Source organism: Palaemon carinicauda, chromosome 18, assembly GCF_036898095.1.
Source record: "Palaemon carinicauda isolate YSFRI2023 chromosome 18, ASM3689809v2, whole genome shotgun sequence".
NCBI classification, from domain to species: domain Eukaryota; kingdom Metazoa; phylum Arthropoda; class Malacostraca; order Decapoda; family Palaemonidae; genus Palaemon; species Palaemon carinicauda.
Window position 1 is genome coordinate 17,107,993 of NC_090742.1, and position 12,177 is coordinate 17,120,169.

Genomic DNA, 12,177 nt, shown 5'->3' on the forward strand with positions numbered 1-12,177 from the left:
AGGTTATCAATCCCACCTGCACCAATCACCAGCACCAAAGGCCAGGTAAGGGTAGGGAATTTGCTACACTTAAAGCGACCCTCCTCCTCCAGGATGGAGTGATGTAGGTCACCCAGTGATAATCTCGCCAGGGCTCGGTCAGCTAGACCATTAACCCGGAATGGCATATACTTTTGACATATCAGTAGGAGGTAACAGTCCTTTCAGAGATTAAGTATTCGTTCCATCCAGGTATAATGTTGGGCCACCTGTCTGGTCCTTTTCATGAGACACTCTAGGGGGCTCTAAGTCAATTAGTGTCCCATTTTGCTAGCTTTCAGTTAGGTCCCAAGAGATAGCCAGAAACTCTACAATGGGGGTCGTAGAGAATGTCTCTCTCTAGCTAGAGTGCTTTTTAGCTGATCACAAACTTCCTCGTCTGTCTCTGCTTCCGTAGAGTTTAGATCTCTCCTCCTCCGAGGAACAATTCATTCTTTTCTTGGCTTCAGCAAGATTACTGGAGAAGAGACTCCTCCTTGTCAGGATCCCTCCACCTTGGAGGATCTGTCCATGGTCAAAGGAAGCTTCAAACACACTTTCCTTTCCTGAGGTGGGATGGTCCTTTTCCTGAGGGTACTGGCACACGCGCTTACTGCTAGCCATAGGAATCTTTCCCTTAAGACTGTCTCTCTTCTCTGCATTAGAAAAAGAATAGGAGTTTTAGGCTCTTCATTATGTGTGACTATTGAGGAATGAGAGTACTTTAGCCTTTGTTGTCCACAGACTGTGAGATGAAGGCCCAGTACCGTCAGTATCAAGCATCAGTATGTGACCTTCTTCATCCTATTTTTCTGATTAAGTTGACATGAAGTTGTCTTTTGTTACATCAGGGCTCTGCATAGCTACCTGAGGGGTACTCGACACTTTGTGTGCATATGTCACAGCATTCTCATTAACCACAGCAGTAACAAGAAGTAAATGTCCAGACAGTATTTTTTCTGGATTGGTGAGGCTTTTAACATGCAGATGCAATTTTGGTCAGTGCGTATCTCTATCATCTCAAATAAGAACTCTCAAGTCTATTCCTGTCAGTAGCCTTCTGGTTTATTTGTCAGCATACTTGGAGTTAAAGTTAGGTCTTAAGGTGTCTGACCACCTGTGCCTTTGTACCTTATGGGTGTTGCCCACATACCCTCTGACTGCTTTTCCCTTGGTCCTGAGTGGGTATTCAGTACTGTAGTTGTGTATATGTAGTATGTATCCTATCTAAGGTAACGTGTTTTGCATAAGTTTTAAGTAGAGGTAGATTGATTGGCTTTTCTACTTCTTTCTTGTTCCTCTCTCGTGGGGATGCAACAGCTGAATCATTACACATTGGCTAGATATCTAATGCTGGTGAATTACATGATGGAGACCTTAATTGTAGACTATGTTAGCCAGGAAGTAATTCCTCAATCTTCTTGAGAAGAAGCAGTTTGGGTCGGCGTCTTAACTAACGGTTAAATTAATATGCCTGGTTTGACACTGTTAAGAAGGTAGGTTTTCTGTGTCCTAGTACTAGCTTCCTTTTAAGCCAGTACTATACAGGCTGAGGCCCTAACAGCTTCTCCATCCCTGTTATTACCTGTGTGGAGGTTGTTTGAGTCCCCTTCATCACACCTGTATGGGACCAGGAAAGATTACACATCCAGGGAAGAAAAGAACTTTTCACTTGTTGTAGTTGACTTTCTCCCACTTATAAGCAAATCTTAATATTCTAAAGGACAAAATGTTTGCATACATGTAGGAACAAATTAATTTAAAAAGCAATTGGTATTTTTCTTTTTAATTTAATTCCCTACCTCAACCCCCCCTCTTTCCTAGGCCTAAGGGTGAAAGAGGCTATTATGTGACAGGCAGGTGGAGGGCTTTCCCCTCACACCACTTGTTGTGACTGTTTTAGTGCTGCTGAAGATATATAAATATTTTAAAGGGCTCGGGTTTGTATAGATAAGAAAAAAAATGTTTAAGAATTGTTATGTAGTCTTATTTTGTTATATTACAGTATACTCACATGAAATAAGTTTTCATCATTAATTTATTCAAGAAATTGTATCCGGATGTGTAAGTCTACCAGAATAAGTACCGTATTTCCCGTGTCATAAGACGCACCTATTTTCACGAAAAATGCCCCCAAAATCACCCTGCGTCTTAACACTTTAGAAAAAGTTGTATAAGGGAGTTTGAGAGGGCCCTGGTTTGACACCCTTCAAACACCCAACTATTAACATACAAGCAGTCAAACTCATGAGAGATAGAATATAATCGTACGATTATCATTAATATGTAATAAATTCATTCATTTTTATATTGCACCTCCTTTAATGAAGTACAGTAGCCATATTTTTTTTTTTTTTTTTTTTTTTTTTTTTTTTTTTTTTTTTTTTTTTATAATCAGCTGATGACTTGCTAACCCTCTTCTACAAGAAAACATGCCAACTAATAGTCTCATAACAGACGACACTATGACAGTTGTTTATGCTGTATATATCTATTTGTTCCAACACATAGACTTACCTCAAACTACTTTCTTAGGAGGTACCTGGAATCTCCTCTCAACCGACCAGAGTTTTGTGTAGTCTACCCTATTTCCGTTTTCTGTGGGGACTAACTCAGCCGTAAGGAGAACGTGCCCTGAGGCTAGTCCCGAGCCAGGTCGGTGTTAGCTTGGGTCTCGCTCTCCAGTAAGTTCTCTGGTTGCGTCGTGATACCATCCCGTCGCTCTCTATTCTCTGTGCGACCCTTTGTGTCCCCGATTCGTGTGTCCCACGTGGTTCCCGCGTGGTATCTGTGCTTTCCCTTGTGTTCTCGCGTGTTCGCCCGCGTGTTCGCGTGATTCTCTTGTGCTTCCCCAAGTGTATTCCTTATCCTTTCGTGCGTTCCTGTGTCTTGTGGTTTTGTGTTGTGATGGAGCAGACTCGCCGTTGTCCTGGGCCTAGGGCCGGGAAGTCGTGTGGAGCGTTCTTATCCAAGCCGGAGGTTGACCCGCATTCCCTTTGCTCTTCCTGTAGGGGTAAAGTGTGCTCGCCGACGGACACGTGCCCGGAGTGTGTGACTTGGAGTGAAATCCAGTGGGTTCGTTTTAGTACGAAAAAGAAGAAGTCCACTAAACGATCCCCCAGGAAGGCGAGCATCTCTTCGCCCTTGACGTCGCTCGGTGGGAGGTCTGACGAGGTTTCTGTTCCTTCTTCCCCTACCCAGAGTAGGGGACAAGGTAAGTCCGTTACGGGGAAGGTGCCGATTGCTCTTCCCCAAGAGTCTAATATTCGGGGTGTGGGAGTTGCTGAATCTTTGCAGGCAAGTGGGGGGCCTGAAAGTGCTTTGTCTGGGGGTCTTGGAGACTCTGCCCTTGTGATTGGGGGCACGTCTCCTCCGATGACCCCATGTGGAGTAATAATGTCCCTGTCTCTTCGCCCGCGTCTTGGGCCTGCGTTTCAGGTACCTCGGCAGCTGATGGCATCCAGGATAAGTTGGACTCGACGGTAGCGGAGCCCTTCAGATGGACGCTCCCGAAAACTCCAGGTAGGTCCCCATTGAGGATGGAGGATGGCCTAGATTCCTGGTTCCCCAGCGTTACCACCACAGGGAGGTGCTCGTCGAGTCAGAGCCACAGCTCCAGGCGGGGGTACCCGTCGGCCCGTCGCCTCGGCCTCAGACGGAGGGAGTTGCTGAGGACTCGGCATATCGGAGGGTGATAGGTCTCATACGGAGGCATCACCGGATCGAGGAGCCTGTTCCCTCTGACGGAGATGCCTGGCGTTCCAGCCTTAATCGTCTGATGGAGGCCCCCGTGCAGCAGAAACCCTCCCTGGCGCTGCCTGTGGCCAGGGACTTGGTCCTGGGGCGCGCACACGTGGACAAGGTTGTGGCGGGCAATGCCGAAGCCCCCAAGTCCCAGAGTTCCTCAAAATTACTCCAAGGACTAAGGTCCCAGAGTAGGTTTTATGTGCCAGAGGGGCAGCGACCGGGAGCCTGCAAAATGGAGACTTCCCTTGAAGTGCTGGGTCAAGGTGCCCCGGAGAACAGAGCCACGTCAGCCCCGATTTGTTTCTCACAGTCGGAGGCTTCGATGATGGAGGAGATGTCTAAGGACTTAGTCCACGTCGCCTCCTGGTTGGACTGGTGGGCCTCCACTCTGGTAGGTGTTCAAGCCACCTACGACTTGACGGACCCTGCGAACCAGGCCCTCCTGAAGGAACTCATCATCTCCGGAGGAAAGACCTTAAAGTTCCTGACTTTCCAGTCTCTTGCCCTGTCAGCCAACTGGGTGCTTAGGAGAAGGGATACGGTCCTAGCCAAGCTGTCCTGAAAAATCCCTGACAGAGAGGCAAGGGCTCTGAGGAGCCTGCCTGTGTGGGGTGACTCTCTGTTTCCGTTAAACCAACCGGAGGAGATAATGGAGGTCATGAAAAGGAAGGAAGTGAGTGGACCCAGACCCCACTCCGTGAAGAGACCCACTTACAGGAGGGCGCCGTCGGGTGGACCCTCTACTTCTCGTGCCTCTCCTACCCAGACGAGGAGAGACACTCATTCTACCTCTTGGGCTCAACCACCGCAGCACCCCCCCCCCCCCCCCCCCCCCCGTAGAGGAGCTCCAGCAGCGTCTGCCTCTTTTAGGACGGCCTACTCAGCGTCCAGGAGAGGGCGTTCAGGCCGTTCCTCCAGAAGGAGATAGAGTGGGAGGCCCCCTACTCCTGCCCAAGCCTTAGGTTGAGGGATGCCTCAGACATTTTTGGCAAGCATGGAGGGCCCACGGTGCGGAGCCCTGGACAGTATCCGTACTGAAGGAAGGGTACAGACTCCCATTCCTAACAGAACCTCCACCTCTGATCCCAGCCAGCCTGGCGGAGTGGCTAGCACCCAAGGACCCCTTGAAGAGGGCGGCCCTTCAGGAGGAAGTATCCACTATGTTGGAAAAACGTGCGGTGGAAGTGGTCCTACATCCGGGCCCAGGCTTCTCCAGTCGTCTTTTTCTGGTGGAGTAAGCGACAGGGGGTTGGAGACCGGTGATAGACCTGTCAGCCCTCAACAAGTTTGTGTGCAAGACCGACTTCAAAATGGACACCCTGAAGTCGGTCCTGCAGTCCTCGAAGGAAGGGGACTTCATGATGTCCATAGACCTCAAGGACGCATATTTTCAAATCCCGATCCACCCCTCAAACAGGAAGTTTCTCCGGGTGAAGTGGGGTTCCCAGATCCTGCAGTTCAAGACCCTCTGCTTCGGATTGTCAACAGCTCCCCAGGTATTCTCTGTGTGGGCTTACGAGCGGGGTATTCGCCTCATTCGATACCTGGACGACTGGTTACTCCTTTCCTCCTCAGAGGAAGTTTTAAGGGAGCAAGGGGTAAAACTAATACAATTCTGCAAGGTTCTGGGTATCACGATCAACCTGGAGAAATCGAATCTGTCTCCCTCCACCAGGATGACTTACTTGGGGATGGTGCTGGATTCCCGACTAGTGAGAGCCTTTCCATCGGAAGAGCGGTTGAACAATCTGGAACAGATCCTCCAGCCTTTCCTTTCGGAACAACCCAGGAGAGCCAAGGACTGGCAGAGGTTAATAGGGCACCTAGTGTCATTAGAGAAACTGGTTCTCCAAGGGAGGCTCAGACTCAGGAGCGTCCAATGGAACCTGAAGGGGCTCTGGAGCCAAGTGGACTCGCCCTACAAGTTAATTCCCGTCCTTTCGGAGACAATACACTCCCTGGAGTGGTGGCTGGCTATGTCGGTCGAATACCCTCAAGGGGATGCCCTTCGCAACCGAGCCTCCCGAGATGCTTCTCTTCACAGACTCCTCCAAAGAGGGGTGGGGAGCACATCTCCTCAACGAGTCAACGAGAGGAACTTGGACGGACGAGGAGAAAGGTCAACACATCAACGTCCTAGAGATGAAGGCAGTCCGAGAAGCGTGCCTACAGTTCGTAGATCTTCTGAGGGGAAACACAGGGGCGTTAATGTGCGACAACGCCACTGTAGTAGCGTACATAAAGAAACACGGAGGTCTAAAATCGAAGGAGTTGTGCGATCTCGCGTTGGAGATCCTGGATTGGGCCGAGTCAGAACAGATCATGATTTCAGCAAGGTTCATTCCAGGCAAAAGGAATGTCCTAGCCGATGGGCTCAGCAGGATGGGACAAGTAGTGGGAACCGAGTGGTCCCTCCTCCCAGAAGTAGCCAGACTCATCATTCAAAAATGGGGCTCGCCGGTGATGGATCTCTTTGCAACCAGACTGAACGCACAACTCCCCGTATTTTGTTCTCCTGTCCCAGACCCAAAACTGGCGTTGGAAGATGCTTTTCAACACAAATGGGACAACCTCGACGTGTACGCTTTTCACCCCTTTGCGTTGATCAGGCATGTGCTCAACAGAGTTCGGGCAGCTCGAAACTTAAAGATGACTTTGGTAGTGCCCTGGTGGCCGGAGAGGGAGTGGTTCGCGGATCTAAGAGACCTGGCCGACAGACCAGACCTACTACGGCAGCCACACTTCCAAAGGTTCCACGACAATCCTCAGTCTCTTCGCCTTCACGCCTGGAGACTATCGAGCGACTCCTGAGGAAGGAAGGATATTCGGCAGGTACAGCAGAAAAGATGTCACTTTATCTAAGACGATCTTCAGCAGCAGTCTACCAGGCTAAATGGGCTACTTTTACGAAGTGGTGTGCCTCAAAGAATATCAAGTCTCTAAAAGCCTCGGTCCCGGATATTGCAGATTTTCTAGTGCATCTCAGAGACGAGGTGGGCATGTCAATACCGGCCATCAAAGGAGTCCGTGCGCCCTTGGGCCAAGTCTTCCTTCTGAAGGGCATTGATCTGGGCTCCTCTAGGCACATCTCTATGCTTATCAGGAGCTTCGAACAAGCATGCCCTCCGCAAGCCTCCAGGGTACCACAGTGGGACGTGGCAAGGGTATTGAAAATGCTAAGTGGACCGCCGTTCGAACCCCTGAAGGACATAATGGACAGGGATCTCACTCTCAAGACGGTGTTCTTGTTGACCTTGGCCTCTGCTAAGAGAGTAGGAGAAATCCATGGGTTGTCCCACGAAATCTCAAATTCGATGGGGTGGCGGGAGATCTCCTTCAAGTTCGTCCCTTCTTTCGTAGCGAAGACACAGAATCCAGCGGTCTGGGACCCTAAGTTCGAGGGCTTTTCAATGCCGGCTATTCCTCGGACAGGGAATCCAGATGATTTGAAGTTGTGCCCCGTCCGAGCTGTGAGGAAATACCTTGAGAGGACGGCTCACCTCCGCTCTAGTATCAAAAATCTTTTTGTCTCTACGGGTGTAAAGAAGAAGCAGGTATCTAAGAATACCATCTCCTTTTGGCTGAGACAGGTTATTGTCAGGGCCTATAACGATGCGGGCCTGCCCCTGACAAGTAATCCCAGGCCCCATGACATTAGGGGTCTAAGTACATCTCTGGCTTTTGAGAGGAACATGGCGGTGGGCCAGATCCTTAGAGCAGGCACCTGGTCGAACCAGTCGACCTTCACAACGCATTACCTCAAGGATTGCTCGAGGAGGTCTTTAGACGGTTTCTCTATTGGGACAGTCATTTCCGCGCTCCAAGCGATTTAACGGTGTATCCCCAGGTACAATCGTGGGTAGCAAAACCAAGAGACACAGGTTCGCTCCCTTTCACCCTTGTCCCTTTTTTCCTTTCCCTACTCGGAGATAGCCCCAGATACAACCCGCAAAAGCACATCACCACAACTTCGCCACAGGACTCGGCATCATGGAATTTTTTAAAGGGTGAGTACTTAGACACTAACATGAGCTCTTTGTGTAGTTTTCCCTACGTTTCGTTTTCCGGATATATATTGCAACCTAGTTCCCATCTAGGTTCCTGGACGTCCGGTTAGCTTGGTCTGGAGTTCAGGAAGACACTCCCACCTCTTAAAGTGTAAGTCTCCTAAGAAAGTAGTTCGAGGTAAGTCTCTGTGTTGGAACAAATCACAAATTTTAAGTAATTTGTATTTTTCCTAACATACTTACCGAGAACTACTTTCGGGTAATGGTCCTCCCTACCTTCCCCGAGTGCCTTACTGACCTTTAAGACCTTTTGTACCATCCAGGAACTTACTGAGGAGCGAGACCCAAGCTAACACCGACCTGGCTCGGGACTAGCCTCAGGGCACGTTCTCCTTACGGCTGAGTTAGTCCCCACAGAAAACGGAAATAGGGTAGACTACACAAAACTGGTCGGTTGAGAGGAGATTCCAGGTACCTCCTAAGAAAGTAGTTCTCGGTAAGTATGTTAGGAAAAATACAAATTACTTAAAATTTGTGATTTTGTCATATTTTGTTGATATTTTGTAATAAAGCCATATACTGTATTCATAACGACTTTGTTGCCTGAGTTACGAAATAACACAAACAGACAGTTGCTGAATACGACCTTGGAAAAAAATTCTGTTTGTTGAGTGCAGTATTACCAAGTTAGCAGAAAAGTAACTAGACCTTGAATCACATAAACAATAACAAAATTATTCCACCTAAAAGAATGTCTAGATTTCTTTAATCAATAATTATATTTTGTGTGAAAATTTATAGGCTGTACGAGGAATTTTGGAATTAGTACTAGAATTTTACCTCTTTAACAAAATTTTGTTAGAGGTAAAATTCTAGCACCTTTAAGCACCTTTGGCAACACTGCTTTGATGTAAACAACACAGTCAACACTTGAAACACCAAACACTAAACGTGTAGTTGTGGTGGAAACTACGACAGCTTTAGTGGTTTCTTATATGAATATGTAATAAAATTGTGATAATCGGCCTATAGATAATTAGTATTAACTTGAACATTTCATAATTCACCCAAAATAAGAAAAGTTACTGTGCAAGACAGTAATCACGCTAGAGTTGCTGATTAGGGATTTGTGCTAAGAAGTTTTTAAAATCCTAATTTTTTTCTTCTAAAACTGCCTTGCTAATTTAAGGGTGCATCTTACCTCTTGTAGCGTCTTATGACACGGGAAATACGGTATTTTGTGATTTTTACAGATATTTTTGTTTACAGTTTTCATGTCAATTTTTACTACAGTACTTTTTATTTTTCAGTTATTATTAGCTGCCATTCTCAAATACTGAATTGTCTTAGTGTTTTTTTTTTTCTATTCCGTGCTTTCATGTCTAGTCTTACTACGGTATGATACTTATTAATAATTTTTTTCCTTTATCCAGGTATTAGAAGAATGTCAGGATATAAGTTCACTCCTTGCTTCTGGAGTAAGCTCACAAGGCACTGATGTCGATGAGGATATGCTCTCAGAAGAATTAGATCAACTTGTAGCAGAAGACCAAAATTTAAATCAAATTGACACAAATCTGGCAAACCAAATGCAAGGTAAGTTTCTGGTCTACCAAATTACTGTATTATCCTTACCAGGTGTAAATATTTGGTTTTTCTTCCTTCTCTTTCTTGTATACTCTTTTAGGGTATTTGTTTGGACCAAGTCGTTATTTACAGTACTATATATCCTTTTCTCCGAACGCAGTTTTAAGATGCAATTTGTTGGTGTTAATGAACCTCTAATGTGTGGTGAATAATTGCCATTACATCTCGATATCCTGGAATTAACATTGTTTACCACCATGAACCCCTAAATAGCTATCCATATCATTCATCTTATGCCTAAACCATCTTGATTTATTTGCATGAACCTCCCCTTGTGTTCATATTGTTTCTCTCCCACAGCTGGTTAAATGTTTACAACCACCCTAAAACTAAAATATTTCCTGTTTTCTTTCTTTATAAAGTAATAGCCCTGTCCCTCTTGGTGAAGTGTTGAGATTATATGACAGTATATGGCATGACCTGCACATAGGTGAACCATATCTCTTTGTTTTCTAGTACTTTTGTCGCCACTTGTCTTTCTATGCGTTCTACCTAGATTCCAGATTATGATTCTGGGTTATATTTTTCTTTAGACCTGCTTTCATGAGTACAAATTATTTCAAAACAAAAGGGTTGCCTCTACATACTTTTTTTGGAGAAGAGTTAGTAATACAGTAGATCAGAAAATAGATATCTATACCGTATGAGAGCCGATAAGGTTTATTTAGACAAAATTGAAATCATTAGGGGAAAGGGTCCTAATTTGTTTCTTGCGATTTGGATGTCAACCCGTCCTTTCTCCAAGAATGCCATTTTTTTATCAAGGATTTTAGTACAAGACGCTGACAGAGAATTAGATTCAAGTCAAATAAAGGACTTGAAGGTTAGAGTTCATAATATTGGAAGTGTAGCTATTTCTCTAAATTTCAGTAGAAAGCTTTCCCTGGTAAGAGTTTCGGCAGCAGGTCAGTGGCATACTCAGTCTGTTTTTACTAAACATATTTAAAAGAAGCCTGTGGTAGTTGTAGTTGTATGGTAGTTGAATAAAAGTTTTTCTCTTAATTTACAATTTTCAAAATTGGTTTTCAGTTGTAGTATTAATTTCTTAGACATCTTAGGGGGATGAGTAATACAGTACAGTAAACTGTAGTAAAATTTTAGTTTAAAGTTAATTGTTGAGGGTGTACAGTATCAGAGAAATCTTAGATTTTAAATTTCTATACTGTATCGTATATTATTATTGAGTTTTAGCTTCTTATGGCTACTTAGTATTAAGTTTTCCAGTCTGAATGCTTTAGTAATTACTCGTGGGCAACTTTTACACATTACTACTTGTCACCATCGGCTGTCCACGACACGATACTACTTGTCACCCTCGGGCTGTCCACGACACGACATTGTGCTTTCAAATTATCGTGGGTGTTTATGGCTGCTTTCAAACGTACCGACCATGGTCGTAAATGGCTACAATTACCGTGCTCATCACAGCGCCTATTTGAAAACTGCTCAGCAAAGCGCTGTGGATGGGGCAAAACCTACACAGGAGTCAATTGACTTGTTTATACATGACAACCTTTCGCCCTCTAGAGTAGACGGTGACACTACTATACTCTGTAAATGTTTAAATTTAGTTTGTTCCAACACAGAGACTTACCTCGAACTACTTTCTTAGGAGGTACCTGGAATCTCCTCTCAACCGACCAGAGTTTTGTGTAGTCTACCCTACTTCCATTTTCTGTGGGGACTAACTCAGGCAAAAGGAGAACGTGCCCTGAGGGTAGTCCTGAGCTAGGTCGGCGTTAGCTTGGGTCTCGCTCGTCAGTAAGTTCTCTGGTCGCGTCGTGATACCATCCCGTCGCTCTCCATTCTCTTGCGATCCTTTGTGTCCCCGACTCGTGTGTCCCACGTGGTTCCCGCGTGGTATCTCTGTGCTTTTCCTTGTGTTCTCGCGTGTTCGCGTGATTCCCTTGTGCTTCCCCAAGTGTATTCCTTATTCTTTCCCTGCGTTCCTGTGTCTTGTGGTTTTGCGTTGTGATGGAGCAGACCCGCCGTTGTCCTGGGCCTAGGGCCGGGAAGTTGTGTGGAGTGTTCTTATCCAAGCCGGAGGTTGACCCGCATTCCCTTTGCTCTTCCTGTAGGGGTAGAGTGTGCTCGCCGACGGATACGTGCCCGGAGGGTGTTAATTGGAGTGAGATCCAGTGGGTTCGTTTTAGCACGAAGAAAAAGAAGTCCTTTAAACAGTCCCCCAGGAAGGCGAGCATCTCTTCGCCTTTGCCATCGCCAGGAGGGAGGTCGGCCTGAAAGTGCTTTGTCTGGGGGTCTTGGGGACTCTGCCCTTGTGATTGGGGGGCACGTCTCCTCCGATGACCCCATGTGGAGTAATACTGTCCCTGTCTCTTCGCCCGCGTCTTGGGCCTGCGTTTCAGGTACACTGCAGCTGATGGCGTCCAGGATAGGTTGGACTCGACGGTAGGGGAGCCCTTCGGGTGGAAGCTCCCGAAAACCCCAGGTAGGTCCCCGTTGAGGATGGAGGATGGCCTAGATTCCTGGTTCCCCAGCGTGGTGCAGCCGACCTCTTTCCAGCCCCTCTGTCGGCGGTTCCTGACTCGTTTTTAGAACCTTCGACCTCCGGAACCCAACAGTTCGCGAAGACCTCCGTTGCCCCCGAGCCCGCCCGTCGGTCGGGTTAATGCAGTATTGTCGGGGTCTTCGGAGGCCGGCTCATCGTTCTCTTCGGAGGATGAAGCGGGGAGGAGGCGCCGTCAGAGGAGGGAGAGATCCAGGAGCAGGCGCTCCCGTTCGAGGTCACGTTCAAGGT

At 46.8% G+C, this 12,177-nt stretch overlaps 1 protein-coding gene across 1 annotated transcript in view; it reads left to right on the forward strand.

The window, feature by feature from the left end:
* The window catches only part of LOC137657632 (charged multivesicular body protein 7-like), a 76,994-nt gene that overhangs the window by 48,931 nt on the left and 15,886 nt on the right, over nucleotides 1-12,177 (forward strand). Inside the window, exon 9 of the mRNA XM_068392017.1 lies at nucleotides 9,206-9,368. Coding sequence (XP_068248118.1) covers nucleotides 9,206-9,368 — 163 coding nt within the window. The remainder of the gene's footprint in view (nucleotides 1-9,205; nucleotides 9,369-12,177) is intronic.